We start from the raw sequence: 22647 nt of genomic DNA on the forward strand, positions 1-22647 counted from the left end.
CAACTGGATCATGGTGTGAGGCCCTGAAACCGAGTCCCTGTCCTCTTTCAAGAAAGCCTGGCCAGAGTACTCCAGCCCCCTGCCCTTCTACCTGCCCCTTCCCTCCAGGAGAAGTTGCTCCAGTACAAGGAACTGCCTTTGACCTGAGGAAGCCGGTGGAGCTTGGAAAACACCTGCAGGAGTTCCGTATCCACGGCTTTGACCACAATTTCTGTCTGAAGGGATCTAAAGACAAGCACTTCTGTGCACGGTAGGTGCTTTTCCCTGACTGCCTGTGTAGGGAGGAAGAGATCTCACCTCCTAGGTGAGGAGTTTTTCCTCTGGCCACCTCGATAGCATTTACTACGCTGCAGGGACCATATACCACATCCCTGTCTTTTCAAAGCTCCTGTTCCGCGGAGCAGCACCACCGAAGGTCTCTCCCCCACCCCCACCACTGCCATGTCTCTTCCCCCGCCCACCCTGTGCTCCCACCTGGCATCCTGTCTCTCTTTGCTCCCTCTCTCCCCATCGGAGCCTGTTCTTTCAGGCCCACTCTTTTGTTAGAAGCCCTAATTCCCCTGGACTGAAGTCAGCTCTGCTTTCCTTGACCTTCCGGAGCCCCGTTTGTGATGCATGGAAAGTCAGAGGCTGCACCTCTCCCAGGGCGCCCACCACCAGCAGCCTGGCCTGCGAGGCATTTGTGTGCACTCTCTCCTCCCCGCTAACCTCCCGGCTCCTCCTGCTACCTCTGTGCATCCCCAGCTCTGCCCGAGCACCTCACCCCACGCGTGGCAATAGCAAATGCACGTCTGTAGAATAAATGGATTTTAAATGAGGCAGAGAAAATGATTCCAACTCTAATGGAAACTTCAAAAGCCTTCTCTCCCTTAGAGCCCCAGTCCCTGTGTTCTTCCAGATGGAGTCCACTCTTCTCCTCTGGCCCATTTCTCTCTCTAGTCTGGAGGACACTCTCTTGCCTACTCTCAATTATTCAAGTCCTGGCCCTCCTCTTCCCAGAACCTCTTGATTGACTACATTGTTGGGATGTTTTACCTCGTTTTTTTAAAAAAAGGAAACCGTGAATCCAGCAGAAACTGACAGCACCTCTGTTCTCGGGGGTGAGATCTGACTAAAAAGCCCAGCCTGCTCTAGCCCCAGGGAAGGGCGACAGTTTAATTTAGACAAGCGTCTCTTCTCTTTCAAAAGACACAGCTGGTGGCTTTGCCAGGTCAAGCAGAGAGCATCAGCTCTTCCTGAGAAAGAATCTCAGCTCCTCCGGAATCTGACAATCTGACAACTGTGTCTCTGCAGCCTGGCCGCCCCCCGCATGCGCGCGCGCGCGCACACACACACACACACACACACACACACACACACAGAGTCTGGCTAGGGTGAGCCTTCCTCAGAGAAGCCAAGATCACAGTGAGAAGTTGCTACTGGAGGATCCTTACTTAGGACCACCTGCTCATGCCTCACCCATGAGACTGCGAGAATTTCCCATCATGCTCTTCCCATCTTTGTCTCCACGTATCTTGTCCCTGCTCTGTCACTGGGTCTAATTACTGTCTCGAGGCTGCTTCCCAGCTCCTACCTGTCCCTGCCAGTTTTTCCGCCCTTGTACCTCTATGATTTGCTTTGTCCCCAGGGTCCATCATGCTAGAAGCGGGCGGGTTCTGGAAGTGTACACCACCCAGCCCGGGGTCCAGTTTTACACGGGCAACTTCCTGGATGGCACGCTGAAGGGCAAGAGTGGAGCAGTCTATCCCAAGCACTCCGGCTTCTGCCTGGAGACCCAGAGCTGGCCTGATGCAGTCAATCAGGTAAAGCTACAGGCCAGCCTCTCAGTGGTGTTGTGTCCAAGGTCACACTGTATGACAGAGGCCACAACCCTCAGGTCAGGTCTGTCTGACTCAAAAGTCCACATGTGTTCTCTTCTCCAAGTCGTGATAAACACAGGAAACCCAGAGCCAAGCTCCTAACATAGCATTTACTTTTTTTTTTAATCTCCTCTATTTTGTGCCTTCGAAGCCTTTACTCAGTTTAACGTTGCTCTTCTCAATCTTATCTTCTGCAACCACGCTTTTAAGATGGCTCTGTTGGGGCGCCTGGGTGGCGCAGTCGGTTAAGCGTCCGACTTCAGCCAGGTCACGATCTCGCGGTCCGTGAGTTCGAGCCCCGCGTCGGGCTCTGGGCTGATGGCTCAGAGCCTGGAGCCTGTTTCCGATTCTGTGTCTCCCTCTCTCTCTGACCCTCCCCCGTTCATGCTCTGTCTCTCTCTGTCCCAAAAATAAACGTTGAAAAAAAAAAAATTTAAAAAAAAGATGGCTCTGTCTTCTCTTCCTATTTGTTTACTGGTAGCTTCTTTTTCTAGCCACTGCCTAGAAAAGTGCTCTTCAAAGCACCAGCTCAAAAGACTGTCTTGCAGTCTTGCCCCAGAATGTGAATCCACACAGCAAGGTCCTGCTACAGCACCATGTGCTCAGCAATGTAGTTGATTTTCATTCTGGCTCAAGTTCTTTATCTCACTGCAAACCAGTTACATTGGCAACTGGTTCTCAGAGCTGGCCTAGAGACCAGTCCAGAAGCCATCCTGAATGGTTGAGGGCACGACCCAGGCCGGCAAGGTGTAACCTGTATTGTTTTTCCCTTCACAGCCCCACTTCCCTCCTGTGCTGCTGAGGCCTGGTGAGGAGTATGACCACACCACTTGGTTCAAGTTTTCTGTCGCTTAAGGAAGTGTAAAGACCCCCAGGGCCAGGCTGGGGGCCCTTCAACAGCCTGTCTCCTGTCCAGAGAGAAGATTTAGAGGCTTTACAAGTGATCCTGTGAATCAAAATCATATAAAGGGTAGCTGCACAATAATTAGTCTGGATCTTGATTTCCTTTCCCAGTGACTGGCTACAGGTTCAGTCTATGACCAGCTCTGTCCTCTGTGTGGTTTAGGGAATCCAACCGCCAAGGTTCTCGCCTAAGCCCTGACCCTAACCCGGAAGGGACACCCAGCCCCTTGCTGTGTTGGCCCCATCTCTCCACCCTTCTTTCTTCTCTCCTTTTTGCCCCTCTTTTCTTTGATCCTACTCTCATTCCGTTTCTTTGTCCTCCTCCCCTACCCTAGGCCACCGCGTCCCTGTGCAGCAATTCAGAGCTCCGACAGACCTCTGATAAGGTGGTAGATGATTGAGGGTGAAGGAGCTGAGGGTTAGGGAGGGCAAATGACCCTCATAAAGGCACACAACCAGAAGTTTTAGCCAAGACGTGACATCAGGTATCCACATTCAAGCCCCCTCTTTGCTTCCATTTCAGTCTGCCAGAGCATTCCCAGGATCGCTGGTGGACATAGGGGGTTCTGACCTTTGTTAGGGCCAGCCTTTCTTCCCAGATTCATGCTTATGGGAAGCATTAGTCTGAGTCTGAGTTTAGCTGTCTCTAAGGATATGACTTAAAGGGCCAGGTCAAAATATCCAGGAAGAAATCTGTAATTTTGATCTCTGCCTTTGGGGTAGAGAAAGCCCCAGCCCAGGCAAGGCGTGGGAAAGAAAGCAGGCCTCTGGAGACAAGAGCTGTGTTAGTGTGGAAAGAGAGCCTTACCTGAGGACTGACTGTAGAGTGCACCTGGCACAAGACGTTGGTATTACATAGTTGAGCCTGGAGCTCCCCCGTTTCCTGAACAATTGAATCATCAGTGATGGGTTGGGGTTGGTGGTTGGTTTAGAGTTTTAAAGAAATCTATCTTCTATTATATGCTAGCAACCAGTTGAAATAAAACCAGAACTTGCACCTTCGGAAGACTCTCAGGGCCTTCGCTCATCTTTAAATCTGTCAGACATGGACCTTTGGGAAACTGACCAAGTGTTGGGTATGTTCCGGATTCCACTGTGCTCTTCCAGTATGAGCCCCAGCACCTTCCTAGAAGAAAGTCACCTAACTGGCCGCCTCCTGAGCTTCCCATACTTCCTTAGTAACAATAAACCAAAAGAAGCATTTATTTTTTTAAATGCATTTCAGCATGAATTTTCTGGATACCTACTGTGTATACAGTTTTCTGCTGAGTCTTTTTTTTTTTTTTATTTTTTAAAAAAATTTTTTTTTTTAATGTTTATTTATTTTTTTGGGACAGAGAGAGACAGATCATGAACGGGGGAGGGGCAGAGAGAGAGGGAGACACAGAATCGGAAACAGGCTCCAGGCTCTGAGCCATCAGCCCAGAGCCCGACGCGGGGCTCGAACTCACGGACCGCGAGATCGTGACCTGGCTGAAGTCGGACGCTTAACCGACTGCGCCACCCAGGCGCCCCAACTGAGTCTTAAGGAATTCAAGAAGTAATGTCTAAGATGTAGTGTATTCCCGGGGCGCCTGGGTGGCTCAGTCGGTTAAGCAACCGACTTCGGCTTGGGTCATGATCTCGCGGTCCGTGAGTTCGAGCCCCGCGTCAGGCTCTGTGCTGACAGCTCAGAGCCTGGAGCCTGTTTCAGATTCTGTGTCTCCCTCTCTCTGACCCTCCCCCGTTCATGCTGTCTCTGTCTCAAAAATAAACGTTTAAAAAAAAAAAAAAGATGTAGTTTATTCCCTCAGGGATATCAGTCTCTCTGGAGGAGACAAGACGGATAGCGACAGATGATTTAGAATTGCACCGTGACAGCCCAAACCCTGAGTGCTATCTCTACTGCTGGCGTTTACTACATGGGCAAACAACCCAATTTTGGGGATTGGGTGAGGCAAAGGGATTAGACATGAGATATCTTGAAGGTACGTCTATGTCCGCAGGGCTAGAACTAAAACTGGCCACTAGTCTACTTCTTTTTCCACAGGCCCTCCCTGTGCCCGTGACAAAAGGACCTGAAAGGTGAACAGCAAATTCTTCAGCCAGCCAGGGCCCTGAGCCACAGATGCTGAGGCCCAGGACCTGTGGTCCTGTTTCTCTTCCCAAGTGGCTTTGAGCAGGCAGTGGGGGGGTCTCACCACATTACTGTTTAGAGCCCTGCACAACCTATACTTCCATCACACATCCTTCTTCTAGGACCCTCTGGACAATTGAGTTCTTACCCTATTACCATCTTTTAAAAAAATTTTTTTTTTAGTTCATTTTTTGAGAGAGACAAAGTATGAGCAAGGGAGGGGCAGAGAGAGAGGGAGACACAGAATCGGAAACAGGCTCCAGGCTCTGAGCCATCAGCCCAGAGCCTGACGCGGGGCTCGAACTCCCGGACCGCAAGATCGTGACCTGGCTGAAGTCGGACGCTTAACCGATTGCGCCACCCAGGCGCCCCTAAATTTTAAAAAATAAAAAAGAAAATTAAAAAAATAAAGTTCAAGTAATTAAAAAAAAAAAAAAAGAGGTCACAAGAGGTCACTGGCTGGAAAAAGTAACAGGACAGATCTAGAATGCAAGCCAGTGTATGCTCTGCTGGCACCACACTCCAAAAAAAGTCCCCAGTTTTTCCATTCAGAGGGAAAAGTCTAAGATTCATAACATACAGTATTGGTAAATGGAGAATTTTTACTCAATCACCATTAGTAGTAATGTAGATTAGTACAACTTTTTTGGAGGGAAATTTGGCAGAATCTATCGATATTGGCAAACTTGCAAAACTCACGATCTAGTAATTCCACTTTTAGAAACCTTTTGTATATAAATCGATCAGAGAAAGACTGACCTCACATGACTTCACTCATATGTGGAATCTGAGAAACTTAACAGATGATCATAGGGGAAAGGAAGGAAAAGCAAGATAAAACAGGGAGGCGAACCATAAGAGACTTACATACAGAGAACAAACGGAGGGTTGATGGGGGTGTGGAAAATGGGGGATGGGCCATTCAGGAGGGCACTGGTTGGGATGAGCACTGGGTATCATATATAAATGATGAATCACTGGCTTCTACTCCTGAGGCCAAGACTACACTGTATGTTAACTAACTTGAGAATTAAAAAAAAAAAGTTTTTCAATAAAATTTTATGATTTGCCCTGCTCAAAAAAAGAAATCCTTTCTAAGGATATCTATCTGTAAAGACAAACATTCAGACAAGGATGTTTATCTCAATCTAATCGGTAATAAGGAAAATTTTTAACTACCTAACACCCATCAATACAAGAATGGATAAATAATAATCCATACAATGGAATACTATGTGGCCATTAAAAGAGATGAGATCAGGGGCTCCTGGGTGGCTCAGTCAAGTGACTGAATCTTGATTTGGGTTCAAGTCATGATCTCGCGGCTCGTGAGTTCAAGCCCTGCATCAGGATCCCTGTGGACAGCACGGATCCTGCTTGGGATTCTCTCTCTCCCTCTCCCCTGCTCATACTCTCTCTCAAAATAAAATTATTTAAAAAAAAAAAAAAAAAAGGAAGAAAGAAACAGATTGGGCACCTGGGTGGCTCAGTCGGTTAAGCGCCAGACTTTGGCTCAGGTCATGATCTCACGGTCTGTGAGTTCGAGCCCCTCAGCAGGCTCTGTGCTGACAGCTCAGAGCCTGGAGCCTGCTTTGGATTCCGTGTCTCCCTCTCTCCGCCCCTCCCCTGCTCCTGCTCTCTCTCTCTCAAAATAATATTAAAAAAATTTTTTAACATATAAATAAATTACAAAGAAAAAATAAAGTAACATCTACCAGTCATTAAAAAAGTAATAAACTAAAAAACAAAGTTACTTAGCCCCAGTAAGGATATGCACCTTTAGGGCATTTGAAGAAGATACTGGTAATTAATTGTGCTTACGAAAGACAATAAAAAGGTTAAGTATGTCAAGCTACAAATCTGATGAATAGTATTTTAGAGAAATTGATCTTTTGTGGTAGCAACCAATCTATCCCTTTTCATGAAAAACACATAGAAAAGAGAACTTTGATTTCCCTAAGAAAAGACCTACTACATAGTTATGAGACATGTAGAGTGTGACAAGGTCTCTATGAACTCACTAAAGATGTCAGCAAGAAACAAAACTTTACTGTCTAATAACAGGACACTTAGTTCATATGAGGTGGTGAAGACAAACATGGTATTATTCAATATGAAAACACCACATAACCACAGAATTATTAAAGCCTTGCTGAAAAGGCAAAGTAAGTCTCTAGGCCCCCCAGGAGTCCATCCCTTCTTTACCATATACCCCCTACTACCCACAACCAGACTAGTGCAATTATTCTTGTGTTTTGATCCTTCACAGGTGAGCATATCATTGACTTCAGTTCAATGGCTAAGTTCTTATCATTTCGCTGTGGGATTTTCATTTTTCCAATTCCCAATCATTTTGCTTAACAAGGTAAGAGGTAATAATACTGAACACCTGCACAAATGTTGCTGTAAAGACATAAACTAAGATGGCCTGCTGTGGAGGTTGAACTATCGTGACTATCAGGTAACCAATGACGGTCCACTCTCAAAGGACTGAAGGAAGTTATGTCAACGAATCCATGGATAGTTTGCAAAAAGTGGAACAGGAGAAAATACAGGACTACCAGCAGAAGACAGAAAGGAAACAGCACATACCTCCTGTCTCCCGGCCAGTTCCCATTCTCAGTCATAACCATCTTAAACAACTGGATCACCAGTTTGCAGTGGGCTGTGTAGGCAGTTATGACAGGAGTACAATACTTTTCCAAGTTTCAACTTCTCCAATTACTCAAATCATAATTCAAGTCTCAGATGCTTTGGGTAGCACTTCCAGCTATAGCCAAGTTAAAGAGGTCAGCAAATCCTCTCCTCAAAAATGCAACTATAATGCCAAGGGGGGTGGGGGGAAGTGGCAAAACAACTTTGGTGCTCTGGAAACTGGCCCAAAGCATACAGCAATCTGAGACGTGTTTGTTTGCAAAATTGCTGAACTTTGTGGATGAACAGTGGGAGACTGTGGCGTTTTCACCCAGGGCTGTTACCATTCCCTACTCCCCCAGCTCAGTCATTATGGAGGTTCTGTCCAGGCAAAACAGAACATGAAGACCAGCAGGTTCCTGTGGTTGAAGATGGGGTTCACTCAATTTGGAGTGATAGATGATACCAACATCCAATAGCTTTATCAATAGAAGTAATGACCACATTGCTATGCAAGCGGGACACCTGGTGGCTCTACTAACCCTGAGGTTGCAATCTAGTTGGAACGTGCAGCTTTCTGGCCGATCTGAAGCTGCACACATGCAGAGGAGAGACCAGAGAGGTCCAAGCTGTATATTTCTGGCTAACTCTGAGGCTGCTTTCATGTGCACAGGAACTTAAAAGGGGTTTAGCAAAAAGTAAAAGCCAGGACAGACTTGAAAACACCCCAAACATTGAAGTCACTCCCCATCTACAAACAGATCCATCAGCAGAGGGCAGAAATCTGACTGGTTGAGGTGCCTGTCTGGTGGTTGGCTGACCACTAAGCTATGCAGACACAGGGCAACCCCCTAGAAAACTGAGCTTAAAAATAAACACAAAGTTTCTTAAAAAATAACCAAAAAACTGAATAGAGACAGATTATATAAAAAAGAACCCAGTGAAATTGTAAGGTTGAAATGTACAGGGGCACCTGGGTGGCTCCTTCAGTTGAGTGTCCAACTTCGGCTCAGGTCATGATCTCGTGGTTCCTGAGTTGGAGCCCTACATTGGGCTGTGTGCTGACAGTTCAGAGCCTGGAGCCTGCTTCAGATTCTGTGTCTCCCTCTCTCTCTGCCCTCCCCTGCTCATGCTCTGTCTCTAAAAAATAAATAAATGTTAAAAAAAAATAAAAAAGAAATAAAAAGAAATGTACAATAACAAATGAAAAGTCCACTGGAGAAGCTCGGCAATAGACGACAGGAGAAAAAATAAGTGAACTTAAAGATAAATCAATAGAAATGATTCAATCTGAAGGACAGAGAAAAGAGATTGAAGAAAACAGAACAGCACCCTGGAGACCTATGGGACATACCAAGCACATCAACATATGTGTAATGAATCCAAGAAGGAGAGGAAGAAAGGGTCAGAAAAATATTTCAAAAAACAATGGCAAAAAAACCTCAAAGTTGAAAAAAACCATTAATCTATACTTCCAAAAACTCAAATAACTCCAAGAGGGATAAATACAAAGAGATCCCCACCTAAATACATAATATTTAAACTGTTGAATGCCAAAAAACAAAGAGAAAATTTGAAAGCAAGAGAAAAAAATGACTCATTACTACAGGGGACCAATTAACATCAGACTCTTCATCTGAAACAATGGGAGTCCAGGAAGCAGCGGAATGACAGAGTGCTTAAAATCCAAGGATTTTGTATCACCCAAATCCACTCTTCAAAAGCAAAAGTAAATGAAAACATTGCTAGCAGACCTGCCTTATCAGAAATACTGGAGGAAGTCCTTCATGCTAAAAGCAAATTAAGACAGCAACTTGAATCCTTGGAAAGAAACGATCAGAAATGGTATAAATATATGGGTTAACGAAACTGGGTGTGTGTATTTTCTCGACTCTTCTATGAAGACCTAAGACTGTATAAAGCAATAATTTATAACATTGCATCACTGAGTTTATAATACATACAGCACACGGGAAGGAAGTCTAGGAAAAGGAAATAAATTGGAGCAAACTTTCTGAATTTTGCCAGAATATTAATTTGAAGTAGATTGTGATAAACGAAGATATAACAACTATGGAAGTAACTCACAAATACAGTAAAAAAGAAAATCAAAAGGGATTAAAATGATACACTAAAAAAATATGTAATGCAAAAGAATGCAGGTACAGGAGAAAGAGGAGGAAAAAGACAGGAGACATATAGAAACAAAATAGGAAATACAAAAAAAAAAGAAAACAGAAAAAAATATCAATAATTCTATTAACTATAGATGGCTTAAATAACCCAAAAGGCAGAGTTCTGTCAGACTGAATTTAACAAGCAAGACAGAGCTTAAACTATACGCACCAATAGGCTAAAAGTAAGTAGATGGAAAAGATCCGCCATGGATACAAAACAGTAATCAATAGAGAGCCGGAGTGGCTCTACTAATATCAGACAAAATAGCTTTTAAAACAAGAAATATTCGGGCGCCTGGGTGGCGCAGTCGGTTGAGCGTCCGACTTCAGCCAGGTCACGATCTCGCGGTCCGTGAGTTCGAGCCCCGTGTCAGGCTCTGGGCTGATGGCTCAGAGCCTGGAGCCTGGAGCCTGTTTCCGATTCTGTGTCTCCCTCTCTCTCTGCCCCTCCCCCATTCATGCTCTGTCTCTCTCTGTCCCAAAAAATAAATAAACGTTGAAAAAAAAAAAAATAAAAAAAAATAAAACAAGAAATATTCATAGAAACAAAGGTACTTCATAATAAAAGCATCAACGCATCAGAAAGATACAACAAATATAAACATTACATATGCAGCTAGAAGAGTTGTAGATGCTTTGAAGCAGTAATTATGACCAGAGGCCATGCCTGGAGTTGCCTTAGTGTTGGGTAAAACTATAGTTCTAGTAAATACTGCTTCAAATTTCCTGAAAACAGGAAATGTTTTCAGTTAAGAGAATGTTACCTTTTTTTTTTTTTTAGATGAATATTTCTCTGAGCATAGTGACCTCTACTGGTATTTACATAAATTAAAATGCCGTTTCTGCCATCATAGAAAGGTTCCATTCCAGCATAGGGTCATTTGCTTTGAGAAAGGAAAAGAGAAACATGGTACATATTAGAACCTTCTTTTGAATCACGAGTATTGCAAACTTTCTTACTATAGTAGCAAGAAGCCAGGCCAATCTGTCCAGTAACTAGTGAACTAGGAGAGGGCATCACTAACCCCTACAGCAATAGTTTTCTATTCTGGCTATGTTAGAATCACCAGGGAACATTGTTACAATATTGATGCTCAGGCATCACTCTCAGCAATTCTGATTTCACTGGAATGTTTTGAAGGCTTCCGGGGGATCCTAATGCATAACTAGGGATGAGACACTCCCCTAGAGTAAAAGCTTTCACCAATATTATAAAGTACATAAATGTTTAGCTAGAATTTGCCCCCTTAGCTTCATGAAGCACTTCCTCAAGAATGAGTCACAGAGAAACAATCTTCCTAGACCAGAAGTATGTCTTGGTAAGGCCATCGCAACCCTACCAGTAATGGCACCCAAGATCTGCAGAAATAATTATATTGAAGGTGGTGAAGAGCTAAAGATAAATACCTAAACCAGGGGTGGCATTTTCTGTAAATGGTCAAAGAGTAAACGTTTTAAACTTTTGGGACTTCCAGTCTGTCACAATTACTCACCTCTACCACTGTAACACAAAAAGTCAAGAAACAATAGGTAAACAAATGAGCCTGGCCACATTCCAATAATTCTTTACAGATGCTGCAATTTGAATTTCACATAATCTTCATGTCATTAAGTGTTATTATACTTTTAATTTTTTTCAACCACACAAAAATGTAGAAACCATCTTAGCTCATTAGCTGTATGAAAAAAGCAGTGGGCCAGATCTGGCCTGTGGGCCACAATTTTCTGAATCCTGGTCTAAATAAATAGCCTGCACTCTGAAGGAATATAAACATTAAAGTATCATGCAGCCATCTTTAAAGAAAGCAGTATGTTCTTATTATAAGAGCCCTGGAACTCTGGTGATGGTTCTTCTGACAATGGCCAAGATAAACTAGCCCATCTACCTTTACCTCTGTCATACGTATTTGCTTTACAGCCAGAATTTTTTAGCCTTGGCATTGAAAGAATTCATTTTCTGGAATCCAGATTTCTTGAAGATCTGCTACATCCCAAAATAAAAACTTAACAGTGCATTCGTATAGGATCACATCCAGACACCTTTAAGCAAGCTTTGGTCACTGAGGACAACCCAAGGGACCTGAAGAGCTGGATAGGATATAACCTTAGGCAGCTGATAGGTGAAATGGTTGCTGTTGGTCTTATGACGTGACCTTTCTTACATGGGATAGGCTGACTCACCCCAGCTCACCAGTTCTTGGGGTGGTAAGTCTCCACCCTTCTCTGCAGAGAACTTTCTGCACAAAAATTTTCCACACCCTTTTTGAACAGAACTCCTTGATGAGGAGAACCCAGATGAGGAGAAAAGAAACCTTGCAATCGAGTTGCAGAGTAGAGTTGGACATTGTAAACAGCAGCCTAGGGATCTAGATCCTCCGCAGACAGACTCAGACAGGAGTCTTAGATGTGGCTAAATGGAAATGTGAGCTTTTAATTGAAATGGCGATTATAGGTCTCAGAGAAGAGAGGAGGTTCCAATTTTATATCCTCGGCTTAACAGATAATTCATTGATTCATTCACCCATTAACTTTCCTTCATCAAATATTTAAGTGTTAAGTACTAGGCAGTGAGGAAAACAGAACAAGGCCCGGTACCTGCTGTCGCCATTAGCCTTTTGGTGGCACACCTATAAGAGAAGTAAACAGGCAAGTTCACCGTGTTGAGAGCAAAGGAGCCTAAACCAGACTTTTGATTACATGGAAACTTTCCAGAATAGGGGGAAAACATGCATTTTACCACAGTTAAAACAAAAACCAAAAACTATGCTGAGACATCATTTTTCAACACCAGATTGGTAAAATTAAAAAGCTTGAAATCCCACCACGTGGTTACACTATATGTACCATGCAGGCAATGGTACAGAGAAACAAGATACTCCTTCACCTTGTCACCAGGACAGACTAACGATACCTAGCAAAAATATAAATAAACGCAGGAGCACCTGGGTGGCTCAGACGCTAAGCATCTGACTTTGGCTCAGGTCATGATCTCACGGTTCGTGGGCTCAAGCCCCACATTGGGCTCTGTGCTGACAGCTTGGAGTCTGGAGTCTGCTTCGGATTATGTCTCCTCTCTCTGTCCCTCCCCTGCTCGTGCTGTCTCTCTCTCAAAAGTTAAGTAAACGTTAAAAATTAAAAAAAACAAAAAACAAAAAACATATATATATACATATATATGTGTATATATATATATATATATATACACACACACGTGTACACACACACACACATCCTTTGACCCAGCAATTCAGCTTCTAGGGTCTATCCAATACATACAGTCACACGTGCAATGTATTGTACTATTCACTACAGCATTATTACTGTAATCAGAAACCCTCACATCCACTAAGAGGGAACTAATTCCTGGTACTTTGCTGAAAAACTCAGTGGAAAAGCAGCAAGTCCTCTCCAAGGTACACAGGTCCTATATAATCTATATCCTACACCGCTCTCCCTTCCTATGCCATCTCTTCCTGTTCTCTCCCAGTGTTCACTCCATGCTGGCATCCTTACCCAACACAAACCACTTCAGAGTTTCTGCACTTACTATGCCCTCTGCCTAGAACACTCTATCTCCACAAGCTGACGTGCCTTACTCCCTCACATGCACAAACGTTACTATCAGAGGCCTCCCTTAGACATCCTTTACCCAACACCAACCAATTCCCCCTCTCTCCCCGCCTCGTTGTTGTCCGAATCAGTTATTACCCACCTGTTTGTTCATTTGTCTCTCCAGAACTTAAGCTCCAGAAGATAAAGACTTTGTTCATCTGTTTTCCATGGCTAATAGTACCTGGCACATTGAAGGGGCACACAAGTTATCTGTGTCAATTATGCAACATCCAGGAACTAACTAGTATGCAACATAAAAAGAGCGCCATTTTTACGTATAATGGAAGAACTCCAAAATGTTAAACGAGGGAAAACAAGGTGCATCTATTTTGTGTTAAAAGGGAAATGGAGAAAATCTGTCCATATTTGCTCAGGCTGTATTAATTGGTAACAATGGTTGCCTTTGGGGAGGTAACTGGGCAGCTGAGTCAGGGTTAGGGTGCCTTCTCACTATATACACCTTGAATATATTACCAAGTCAAAAAATGAAATAAAATGGAAAGTAAGTTGGGCCAGCGGCCTGTGGGAAAAAGAAAACAGCACTAGATTCAAGAAGCAGCCTAGAGTGCTTCAACAATTGGCTACTGCATTCCACATGTTCCAGTTATCCTTCTATCCGGCATCTTTGCCTCATGCGGTCTGGAAAGAAAATAGCCAAGTTATCAGCAAGTCGACAATGAGTAGAATCATGGGTTGTATTTTCTGATTTTCCCGTAAGGTTTTTTTTAAAAAAGCAATAAGGTGCCTTATTGATAAGAAAACCAAGGGCTTTGAAACAACACATTAAGATTCAAACATTTCCTTTCTTCTAATAGGAGACTAGTAAACAGTATTAACAATCTCACTGAACCCATTTCCTCCTCTGTGAGATGGGGTTACCAGCACTATATTGCTGTGTGGATCTCACAAAATGTCCTTCGACATCTTTACTAGAATGTTAACAGGAAACCTGTAAGGTGTGGGGGGAAAAAAACCTATCAGGCTTTAAAACTGCCTGCTGGTGTTTCCCTGCCACCCTCCCTTCAAGATCGTTCTGGATATAATAGCTTTAATACTACCGCTTACCAGAAACCTAAGCATCTTCACTCCATGTCTTTGGTTTGTCACCAGTTCTCACCGCCCTCCAAACACTACAAGACCAGCCAGGCCCCTGGTATGTTACTTTGACCTTTACTTCAGGTCTTTCCAGCTATACAATTACTTATACATCCACTACGTTGTACCCTCCCTTCCAAAGGTCTCCAAACAGTTGCTAAGAGCCAGATCTGATTCTTTGCTATTACTCTTCACTCTGATTACTCTTTGCCAACCTGTCAGTTTTAGAGCTTACACTTCCTTTTACACGTACCTTGGAAATCACCATCCTCCTTTAGACTTCAAGATAGGCTACACAAAGAGGACAATCACAATCCTACACCACCATCCATTTCACCAAGTCTCAAAGTGATGGCATTTCAAAATTCCCTCAGATTTTTCACCGTCCTCAAGACAGGATATGGCAAGGTGGCAGGACCACACTTTCACTTTATGCTTAGCCTAGCTCCAAGTCCAAAGGAAAACTACCACTGTGAAATCAAGTGCAATCAAGGGTATGCATTACCTACCTCTCAACACCTCTCTGTAAGCAAGAGGACTAAAAGATTCTATGTCCAAAGTACTCAGTGTCTGATGTGTTCAATTAGTCACCAAGTAGTGCCAGGTATTTTAGGAATAAGCCTAGCCTAGTACTTATCAAGTCAGTCACATCAGTTTAGCATTCCCGACACCTGAAAATGCAAACAAAAAGAGCACACTGCATCAAAATGTATCACGTTAAGATGTATACTAACCACAAAGGTACCTGCTGTCAAGCATGTGCAAGGCACTGACCTAGATACCTAGCACTCCCTTTCCCATTAAAGGTTGAACTTCCTGTACTTGTTTCCTAGACCCATTTTTGCCCCTACCCCTCCTCCTATCTTTTAGCCTTCTGTACTAATCTCTAGGTTACTGCTTAGTAATCATCCCAAAGCTACAGGATTAATGATTCCTACTCTTGGCTCAGCACTGCCACTTCCAAAAATTGAGTATCAGGGTTGTTTGTTCTCTGCAGATTTATTAAGTGAACTTATCTTTATGTAATACAGAACAATTAAAGCTGACCAAGTGCAACAAATAAGCCTCCCATTTACACACATAGCTTTACACCATTATAATTCAGCCAGTTGTCAAAATTCTGAAAAGAAAATATCCAATCTTCCAATGCACTAGTGATCATTCAGACCAAATAAATTTGATGCAGACCAGTATTCCCTTTTTGAACTGATGCTAAAGAATGCCTGGTAAAAGCTTGACCAGAAAACTCAAAATTAACTATTACTGTCCTACTAAGGATAAAGTCTGAACAAAGAATCTACCAGCTATATTCTAAGATCTACCAGATGCTACCAAAACAACTACATGAGGTGTCGCTAAACGCAGATTTACAAAACTGCTTTAGTCTCATTAACATTTCTGATTGACATCTTTTTTCAGATTGACATCTTTATAATTACTTTGCACCAGCCTGGCAAAATAAAATGTTGGTAGTCAGGAACCGAAAAACCTAGGATGGGAATAATCTCTGCTCAGAATAAGGCAATCCATTTCAAGAGAGAGTATCTGGGCTGGAAAATTTTGCAAAGCTGGTTTACATGATGTTTTGTCCCAAATTCAGACAATTCTTCCAACATGCATAAGTTGTGGTATAAAATTAATATTGAAAACAAAAGAACATTGGGTAGAATTTACTAAAATCGGGAGTTCTGATTTGACACCATCTCATCTCATAGCCTGAAAACCTCAATTAGTTACTGTACTAACAAGCCTTTGGAAGCAGTGATCCTCTAGGCTGACAAATTGAGATCGTTAGAGCTTGCTATTATCTAGTAATACCAACTCCCAACAGATTATTTAGGGACTTGTCAGATACACTTAAGCTATTAAGTGGACTTGAGTTCTTATCTTACCCACAGCTCTAAGGATAAAAAGGAATTCCCCAAGTGTATGTATACTACAGCTAATGATGTTCACAACTCAAATAACACCATTAATGAATATAGATCTGTATGAATAGTTAATATCAAGGTTTACCCCTGAATCTTAAACTGAGTATTAACATTGAACACAAATCAAAAATCTAGTTAGAAACATTTTATTTAAATGTGCCAAATAAAAACCCACATTTTCAGACCATAGGATGTTAATACATTCAACAAAAATTTATATTATCTTACTGCTGTGAATTTACAGAGTAATAATCCAGATCCATTTTGATTAGATGGTTGAAATACCCTTCCTAGGTTACACTTTACAGACATCACAAATCCCTTATAATAATGTAAACAAAATAATTTTTCCCTAAAAGGTGAACTTGAGAACTTCAGTCCACTCTTTCAGGACTTGCACTTCTTCGTGGACTTCCTGATGGGGAACGACTAAAAAGAAAAACAATTAAGTTTGGAACTGATTAGTATCTACTAAAATTTACTGTTATGTACATATCAGGACAAAACTCAATTTCAGTAAACTCCTAGGTGGCCAAAAGTAATATATAGCAGAGATCTAAAAATTACCTAAAAGATTTACATACAAATCCTTTGTCCCTGCTTAAGATTAGGCTTCACAGCCTCCTTGCTAAAACCACAAGTTAAAGAAAACTAGTATTTGAATTCTGGGGTTTCGATCATTAAGTAGCAAGTAAGTAGTAAGATAATGCTTTAGCTCTAAGATTTCAACCTACAATTTTTTTTCCCTCATGTGGGTACTTCACTTATCTATTGTCCCACGTGGAGGAAAAAGCGCATGTTTAACGTGAAACTCTACACTTAAAGGTTTACAGGACTAAGCCTCTTAATAATCATCCTAAGGTTTTGTGACTAAATATCCAAACATTAATCTCAACTTGAAGTGGGAAAAGCAATCATTTAAGAAACTTAGTAACTAACAAGAATATACATATATATATATATACATGTATATATATATATATACATATATATATATATATATATATACATATATACATGTATATATATATATAGCACCAATTCTCCAAAGAGCTCAAAGCCTGCAAAGCAAGCAGTAAGCAAACAAACTCTGCAGAGGCCATACTTGACAGTTAAGATTTGGCAACAAATTATTTAGCTTACCTTCTTTTTGGAGATGGAGATCTGGACTTTGATCGGCTGTCAAAACATGAGAAATTCTATTAAGAAAAGTACTACCAAATACCTTTCTTATAATCACAGTATCATGAAATGAACCCCCAGGTTGCGCTGAGCTTAATATTAAAAGGTCAGGCTGCAGTTCAACTGAAAGAGAGCCTACCAGTTTTTGCTAACAAAAGCCAATCTTCCAACAACTGTTCTTCATAAAATGAGTGAACTACTTTATTGTATCATGATTAATTTTTACACTATACTTCAAGCACAATGACCTCAGAATGCTTTTTTCCATGCACCTATCAGTTCTAACAAGGCCTCTTAATATAACCCCAAAGTCACAAACTTCTCTCTATAGCTTGACATTTTCTTGTCCAGGAAGTCAGTCAGAATAGGTCACGTACAAACCAAGTTCTAATGTTTGGTTTACTAGTAAGATTCTGTGTTTCCACGAACACCTAGGTTCTGAGTTTACACTTGAGATTTCAACAATTCAAAACACTTTGAACTCTTTGGATATTGGTGCCATATAACTAGAAGAGTATTAATCAGATTTTTACCCTACCTGCTTCTTGGTCGTGAAAGAGACCTAGATCTTGATCTTGACCTCGACCGGGATCTTAATAGAAAGAAAAACGGCATTGTTAGTTCAGAGGAGTAACGTCCTTCAACACCTACTACTGAGCACTACATTAGGTAAACTAAGAACAGAGAAGCTAAAATTAGGCAAGACACAGGGCGCCTGGCTGGCTGAATCAGGAGAGCATGCAACTCTTGATCTCAAGGTTGGGAGTTCGAGCCCCACGCTGGGTGAAGAGATTACCTAAAAAATGTTTAATTTAGTACTTAAAAAAAAAACCAAAAGACTAAGCAAGACACAACTCTTAACTTACATCGGCCTAAGACTGAACAAATGATTACACTTTCAACAAGCTCACAATATCAAAATAAAGAAGCACCAGCACTTCAATTATTTGTTTCTACCATACTCAGTGAGCTAGGTTGTCACAGTTCCTGTACAACATTCTTAACCAGTATATAGTATCCAAGAGAAAGAAAAGGTTTTAAGACTGGTATCATTTGGTTTAGTTGTAGATCTCAAAACCAAATTCAACATTACACAGACCCCTAAACTGAGATTTCAATTCTTCAGGTAATAACCTCAATGAAAAGTCACAAATGGGTTAAGACTTTATTCTTAGATCATCAACAAGCTTTCGTGGTTCAGGACCACTTGTCACACAAACTAAACCACAGCCTCTGACATACACACATTAGAGTCCTGCAATCAAATTAATGCATTCATTCATCTAGAGTCCAGAGCTTTCTGGAGTGGACCACAAGTTTCAGAATCCCTGCATTTTACAGATCTTGTGCTATTATCGAACAGCACTAACTCACAATGGCATACACTACTAGTGACTTGACCGTAGTATTTGTCAACTCCTTATATTCTATAAAATCTTACCCATTTAATTTTTTTGATTTATGTATTTTTTCCCCGTTTAATTTTTTTTAATGCTTATTTGTGAAACAGAGAGACAGCGCAAGCAGGGATGGGGCAGAGAGGCAGAGAATCTGAAGCAGGCTCCAGGCTCTGAGCTGTCAGCAGAGTCCCACATGGAGCTCAAACCCACGAACCTTGAGATCACAACCTGAGTCTGAAGTCAGATGCCACCGACTGAGCCACCCAGGCACCTGAATCTTACCCATTTCTGCACCTAATTTAAAGGCCTTCTACAAGAGGAGTCAAAAAACCCCTAAGGTTTCTAATTTGATTTTTAATTTCTTACATTTTAGCGTGTATGTGGTTAAATAAGCCATATCCACCCACATGTACACAACTACTACCCTAAACAACTTCCCAGTCTCAAATTCACCCTCTCATTCCAAATAGGAGAAATTTAGGTCTCAACTTGCTTCTAAGTCTACCCCTGGTTCTAATGGGCCTCCAGCAGAAATCAAGCAACTATCACCTTTAAGAAGCACTGGAATGACTTGAGAATTTGTGCTTTGGACCCTCCTCTACCATGGCCTCTCAAACAAGCCTCTAAAAATCTTTGATTGGTCTTTTCTTGATCTGTACAATTAGGATAATATCCATTTAGATGCAAGTCATGTACAAATTCAACTTTTAGAAATCAAAATATTTTCTGATGCAAACCACTTCATTTATGTCTTTAAGATAGTCTTAAAGTGCAGTCATTAAGACGTGACAAACCAAATACAAATAAGGGAAAGAAAGTGTTACATACTGGAAATACCTCGATCCTTTTATAGAACCAGACCTAGATCGTCTGAGTGAAGCTGATCTTGATCTCCGAAGAGACACAGACCTTGATCTTCGTGGAGATGCTGATCTTGACCTAAGAAATAAATCAAAGCTTAAGTCTTATGTCCAATTAAAGTTTATCAGTTGTTAAAACTTGAGTTAGATAATATTTCTCACCTCCTTCCCCTGCTCCTGCTGCGTGAGCGAGAGTATCGCCTACCTCTGGATCTCGAATGTGATCTAGACCGTGACCTATTTTATTAAGTTAGGAAAAAAAAGAATGTCAGATGATAACTCGTTTTGAGAGTTTGTGTGCCTCTGCTGAAACCAAATCTCAAACTATTTAAATTTAGTGTCTCATTTGGAAATAAACTCTGGGCCTATTAGTTTTTTTTTTTTTTTAACTACCTAAAAAAAGATTTGTTAAAAGCTGAATTACATTTTAGAATTACATAATATAAAACACTGTAATGTGTATTTAAAATAAACCTTGCAAGTTTGCAGGTCGACCCTCTTTGGCCCATGGTCTAGTAGATCTAGACGATCTAGAAGTATCTATAGCCGATCGCTGCATCTAGATGTTTTCTTCAATCTAACGACGATCAAACTGACAGCCAAATGAGCCAGGTGAGGCTTGATTGACGCAAGAAGATTTTTCTAGTTGGGAATGTGGTCAATCTGGTGTTCCTCTTTCTAAACCGGAGGGGGCCCCAATTGTAAGCCAAATTTACTGTTACGGCGATCACCGTCTCAAATTTTCTGCCCTTTAAAGAATAAGGTGAAGCTAGGTGTAGATGACTCGAGGGGATCTGGCCTCTTATGCTGATCACCTCAAGGTCTAGGAGGATCTTAATTGTCGGATTTGCAAGGCGCCTCAGCATGATATCATAAGGCTCGTGACATTCTGAATCAAGGCGACTGACTCAAACGAAGAAACCTGAAAGGTTTTGACCAGGTTGATTATTAATATATTAGCATTTGTTTAATTAAACAAAAACTGTAAAATACACCTGTACAATTAACATTCAAGTTTATAGAAAAATACTAGTTTCTGCCTTGCTAATAAAAAAATTACTGATTAACTAGTATACCAACCATTCCTTTATTAAAATAAATACCTGCTTCTCCTCCGCCGGCTATAACGATGACAATCATAAGCATAATGTCCCTTTTCGCCACATTCATAGCATCTATCATTGGGATCAAAGGGACGGCGGGCTGGTGGTCTATCAAAACGAGACCTCCGAGGCATGCCTGTTGATAATTCAACTCTCACTCGGGAACCACAAATCACCCTATAAAAGAAAGGCAACAAATTTCTAATGCTAAAGAAAATACAAATGACTTCTAGATTTAGAAATTTCCACTCCAACCTCAGAAGCTTCAGTTCTCTTTATAAACCCTTCCGACTCCAACTTTGCTCCCCCTTCTCAAGTATGTAGAATTAGGATTAACTATTTAGCTAGCTCGCTACCCAGCCCACAGGAATATTCTAATAAAGGCTGAGTTTCATGACCAACATCTTACTTACTTCCCATCCAGGCCTCGCACTGCATCTTCTGCATCTCTGGGATCTTCAAATTCCACAAAGGCAAATCCCGGAGGATTTCTTGCAATCCACACAGTTCTTAAGGGACCATAATAACTGAAAGCCCTTTCTAACTCTCCTTTGCCGGCACCGGTTCCCAGATTACCAACATACACCTTGGTTTCTGTTTAAAAACGCAAATACAAGAACGCACGTTATGCAAAATTTTGCCTAAGTTTGAGTGAACTCTTTGTCCCAAACAGGCCAACCTTAAGACTGTACAATGCATGTTTATTTAATGCTCTATCAAGGATTTAGTCTTAAAACCAGGAAGGCTCATAAATTTCCGGAAAGCTAGGCGTAAGGCAAAGCTCTTAACATTCAAACGGGGAGACGACCTCCAAAACACAAGCAGACACGTGGTAGGAGAGTCCGCGGCGTGGGGCGGGCTCCGCCCCCGCCCCGCCCCCGGGTCCCGGCAGCCCCGGGCGCGCGGGGAGCGCGCGGGCCGGCAGCGTCGGCGGCGGGCGGGCCCGGGCTGGGGCCGGACCAGGAGAGCTGGGCTGCGCCGGCTCTCGTCCTCCGCGGCAACAGCCCCAGGCGCTGGCTCGCCCAGGACTCCAGCTCCCCGCCCCAGAGCCATAAACCGCGCTCGAAAGAGCTAAAAGAGAAAAGAAAGCAGCCGCCAAACGAAAAGATTAGGTCTCCATTCCCACTCCACAACTCGACCGATTGTCTGACGAGAATGCGCAGCTCGAAGCTGCCACACTTTTGTCCAGTCTGAAATTCACCCTCGGTTTTACAGTTGGGACCAGATCTGTCTGCTAAAGTGGCGGGAAAGCGCCAAGGAAATGCGCCACCATGCTCGTCAATGTGCGCAAAATGGCAGCCGAGGGAGGGGGGGTGGGGGGCAGGCGGGCGGCTCGAAGAAGGGCAACAGGAAAACAGTAATCGTGGGCCTGCCTTGGGCTGTGGTGGAAGACGAAAACGCCCAAGAATACGGAACCCACCAGACCTCCACCCGCCATCCCCAGGCTGCCTTCGACACCCCGCCCCCGCTGCCTCCGGCTTCGTATGGTGTGCGCCGAAGCCGCCATTACGCACGCGGAATAACCGTCTCCCAACCGCCGCGCCAACCCCACGGCCTCGCAATACTCACTATAGTCACAGCAACGTCCCTTACCGGGCCCTGGCCTCTTACCTCCTCCATAACGCCCGTAACGCGACATGATGACTGGCCCGCGAGCTCTGCTCTTTTAGCTCGCAGTGCCCAAGGAATGAGTAATACAAAAGCCACAAGACCAGACCAGTCGCCAACGGTCCCAGCGGCACTACGAGGAAGAGCTGAGTTCGCGCTTATATATG

The 22647-nt window shown here is 42.7% G+C and overlaps 2 protein-coding genes across 6 annotated transcripts in view; one reads left to right on the forward strand and one right to left on the reverse strand.

Moving 5' to 3' along the window:
* The window catches only part of GALM (galactose mutarotase), a 116995-nt gene extending 113231 nt beyond the window's left edge, over positions 1–3764 (forward strand). For both annotated transcript variants that reach the window (XM_086700399.1, XM_025927290.2), the window contains exons 5-7: positions 109–250; positions 1628–1802; positions 2637–3764. In XM_086700399.1, coding sequence (XP_086556525.1) covers positions 109–250; positions 1628–1802; positions 2637–2714 — 395 coding nt within the window. In that variant the 3' untranslated portion in view covers positions 2715–3764. The remainder of the gene's footprint in view (positions 1–108; positions 251–1627; positions 1803–2636) is intronic.
* Positions 3765–16457: 12693 nt separating this feature from the next.
* SRSF7 (serine and arginine rich splicing factor 7) lies at positions 16458–22640 on the reverse strand. 4 transcript variants are annotated; one of them, XM_086700405.1, is made up of 8 exons: positions 22484–22640; positions 21286–21466; positions 20873–21049; positions 19932–20006; positions 19747–19848; positions 18048–18101; positions 17471–17506; positions 16458–16756 (listed from the first exon to the last, which is right to left on the reverse strand). In XM_086700405.1, the coding sequence occupies exons 1-8, from the start codon at positions 22509–22511 to the stop codon at positions 16702–16704; spliced, it is 708 nt and encodes a 235-aa protein (XP_086556531.1). In that variant the 5' UTR covers positions 22512–22640; the 3' UTR covers positions 16458–16701. The 4 variants fall into 4 exon arrangements, with proteins under 4 accessions (XP_086556531.1, XP_086556530.1, XP_086556533.1 ...); XM_086700404.1 differs by having other exon boundaries at positions 19738–19848; XM_086700407.1 differs by lacking the exon at positions 17471–17506.
* Positions 22641–22647: the final 7 nt, after the last annotated feature.

This window comes from Puma concolor, chromosome A3, assembly GCF_028749965.1.
Source record: "Puma concolor isolate L17-30 chromosome A3, mPumCon1.1.hap2, whole genome shotgun sequence".
NCBI classification, from domain to species: domain Eukaryota; kingdom Metazoa; phylum Chordata; class Mammalia; order Carnivora; family Felidae; genus Puma; species Puma concolor.

What these genes read in the sequence shown, in the direction of transcription:
- SRSF7 (XM_086700404.1), bottom strand. Translation starts at nt 22,511, where the DNA reads ATGTCGCGTTACGGGCGTTATGGAGGAG. An exon ending in TTACGGGCGTTATGGAGGAG is followed by an intron (nt 21,467 to 22,483) that starts GTAAGAGGCCAG and finishes GTTTTTAAACAG; the next exon opens with AAACCAAGGTGTATGTTGGT. An exon ending in AGCCGGCGGAGGAGAAGCAG is followed by an intron (nt 20,007 to 20,872) that starts GTATTTATTTTA and finishes TTAATAAAATAG; the next exon opens with GTCACGGTCTAGATCACATT.